Source organism: Oryzias melastigma, linkage group LG10, assembly GCF_002922805.2.
Source record: "Oryzias melastigma strain HK-1 linkage group LG10, ASM292280v2, whole genome shotgun sequence".
In the NCBI taxonomy this organism is placed as follows: domain Eukaryota; kingdom Metazoa; phylum Chordata; class Actinopteri; order Beloniformes; family Adrianichthyidae; genus Oryzias; species Oryzias melastigma.
The window spans coordinates 23,447,166-23,450,315 of record NC_050521.1 but is presented as its reverse complement, the minus strand read 5'-3'; the positions used below and the strand labels follow the sequence as shown (position 1 = coordinate 23,450,315).

At 44.1% G+C, this 3,150-nt stretch overlaps 1 protein-coding gene across 2 annotated transcripts in view; it reads right to left on the bottom strand.

The window, feature by feature from the left end:
* Window positions 1-226: 226 nt before the first annotated feature.
* Window positions 227-3,150, bottom strand: part of LOC112153358 (clathrin heavy chain 1) — a 27,972-nt gene continuing 25,048 nt past the window's right edge. For both annotated transcript variants that reach the window (XM_024283530.1, XM_024283531.1), the window contains 2 exons: window positions 1,733-1,808; window positions 227-1,658 (listed from right to left, as the gene is read on the bottom strand). In XM_024283530.1, coding sequence (XP_024139298.1) covers window positions 1,528-1,658; window positions 1,733-1,808 — 207 coding nt within the window. In that variant the 3' untranslated portion in view covers window positions 227-1,527. The remainder of the gene's footprint in view (window positions 1,659-1,732; window positions 1,809-3,150) is intronic.

The following is a 3,150-nucleotide window of genomic DNA, read 5'->3' as shown; positions in this document are numbered from 1 at the left end:
CGACTTGTTTCTATCTTTGAGTAAATTTACTGCAGTAGCAGGACCTTAATTGACACGTTTTATTTTGAAAGGAAGGTGTAAAGGAAGTGGAACTTGGTATGTATAGAAAATGTAATTATTTAACAGTTAAATATTACAACAACATAAAGTGTATTTTAGAGGAACTTTGCTGCTGAGTTTTGTTCAGGAACAAACACATGATGACACAAACACAAGAGACTGGGGCTATTTTTTCCACTTTTATTTAGGCTAGTATTTCCCTTTCACTTAAGTCATATTCTTTCATGTATCAATGACAGATCCTCTTCATCATTAATATCCATGACAACCAAAAGGAATCAAACTTATGTTTAGGGTTAGGATGACACTTTACACACACAGCTTTAAAGCATGGAGGAGTTGAAGTACATCAAGGTAAATATCAGGCTCTCGTTCCAGACCATTCTTAAACACCTGGATGCAGAGACCTTATTTCTTCATCATAACCATCTAAACACACAACCTACAGGAGTGTTTATGGACACGGAGGGACCCACCGGCCCGGTGGGAGGGGGGGGGTCGTTTCCAGTTTGTCATTCTGGGGAAAAATAAGGTTATGGAGACCGAGGGAAAACACGGTAACAGCTGGCATACACAGGAAGAGGATTCAGAGTAAATACACACACACGCACACGGGTCCAGCCCCGCCCCCGGGGGGGAGGCGGCTAACCGTGGTCCCGTCCTTGCAGGTACACAAACACAGTCCCACACAAACACTGTACACGGCACAAGAGGTCACCTTATACATGGAGCCATGAAGAAGAGCAAATATCTAGGAGGGTGGAGTGGACAGCCCTCTGCAGGCTGGCGGGGCGGGTTACCGACTTTTTTTTATTTTTTTCATTTTAATTTTAGACCTTCAGGTCACACGCGCTCACACACACACCCCCTCAGTCACACAGTGACATACTTCTGTATGCATTTAAACTCCATAAAGCGACACTCCTGTGCAGAATATACTATCATTACTTAGTGTTACTAGTCGTAGCCATTTCAATGGCGCTATATGTTTAATATTATTTGTAACCCCACCCCCCCTTTAGGAATATACAACTAGACGGACAGATGAGACGATGGAAGCCGATCACACGGTCAGTACGGCAGACGTCTGTTTCTTCATGAGTGCAAAATCCGATGCTCCTCCACCTACTTCAAAGGTTTAACAAGTCCACTTCTGCACAAACCACTTAAAAAAAAACACAAAGTATAAACACACACAAAAAAAACAGGCTAAATTATTTAATAAATATGGAATGTGAAAACAAACATGGTCAGAACTCTCTCAAACACAAATAAGAAGTCCTTCATGAGGCGAGGTGGCTTGAATGGACAGGAAGAAGAGCAGAAATCAAAGTGGTGGACACCAGAGTGGACTGCTGCTTGCTTGTGGCCCCTGTTGTGAGTAGAGGACCATGGGAAGCTGGTGAGGTGAACACAAAGAGATAACAGATGGGGGGAAAGGAGCTGGAGGTCGGGGGGTGGGGGGGTTCACATGCCGTAGCCGAAGCTGGGCTGTGGCGGCTGGCCGTAGCCCGGGGCGGCCGGGTAGCCGTAGCCGTACGCCTGCTGAGGGGGCACGGCCACGTTAGGCCCCGCCGTGAGCATGAGCTGGGGTGTGCCTGCAACAGACAGACGGTGGCGGTTAAGGCGGCGTTGCCCGAACGAACGAGGACTGGAGTCTGGGTCGTCTTACCGTAAACAATGGGTTGGGACTCGGTGGCCTGCTCCTCCTGTTTCCTCAGAGACTCGGAGGCTTCAAGCTTGTCCACCTGCGGGAGGAAAACCACAAGAAGCGGCGAGTCAGACGGCCGCCAAACCCTCACCAACGGGGCTCTTCAAGAGCGAGGCCAGAGAAGCCGGGTTCATAAAAAAACTGACCTCGGGGTTATTTCACTGGCTGACGGATGGGACCATTCCTGACAGGCGAAGACGAATACAGTCCAGATTTATAAATAACAGGCTGCAGGCCTTGCTACTGAGTCGGAGGCCATCCGTAAGGGAAAGAGGGGCGACTAAAGGTTTGAAAGCTACAGGCTACTCTAAATTAGCTCGGGAGCAGCGGTCTATGAGACAGAACTCCACGTATGTGTGGAAAGAATGAAGAAATTAGGAAGGGGACACAAAGAAAGACAGCTATAGGGGAATAATGGTCCCAACCATCCAGCCACCCGAAACATCTACCTGGACATGTTGGAAACGTATGTAGAGAACCAACTCATCTCCAGTCAGTGAGAGCGTTAGAAGCTGCAGGATGTTCGTGTCGGTTTAGTCCCTCTCATAGCAGATAGTCCAGATATTCTGAAGGAACTCACTGTTTTTGGATGGATTTATTTACCAGTTGACTGTGAAAAATTCTGATCAGCCTAAATCCAGGGATCTGCAACCCAAGGCTGCGGAGCCACATGCAGCCGCCATGGAGGCTCTCTGGGTTTGAAGAGAAATGCAAACAAATTAATTAATTTGTCTAATATCTAATCTATTGTCAAAGATGTTTATTATTACAATATTTTTTCTCAAATCCTTTACTAGTATTTACATTTACAAGATTTTTTTTGTTTCTATTCATGTTTCTATTTGATAGTACAAAGAGAAAAAAAAGAGAAAAAAATAATGTCATGATAAAAAACTCCATCTTTGACTTTGTTGCATTAATTTGCTGCATCAGGAGGATCTTACTGACCCAGGGTGCATTTTATTTTGAAATGAACTTGAACAAGTTAAAATAAGTTACATCTGTAATAAAAAGAAAATATAGCTGTTTTGTAAATGTTTTAAAGCTGCATTTTCTAAATGAGTGGCTTAATAGTTACAAAAACATATTTTTTAATTGTAAAAGGGGACTTTGCGGCTCTTTCTCAGCTTTGGTCAAGAAGAAACTGTCCCAAATGGCTCTTTTAGGTAAAAAAGGTTGCAGACCTCTGGTCTAAACCTTTACTAATGTGAGGAGACTAAAAGAAAGAACACTTAAGGACCCACTCCACTCATCTTTTGAGTTACTTTAGAAGTATTACCATAGTTTTTTTAATTATGCATCTTTTTCTCGGACAGTTTCTGTTAGGGGTGGGGATATTTAACCCCCACCCCCCCATTCTTTCAATCCACTTAATTGAA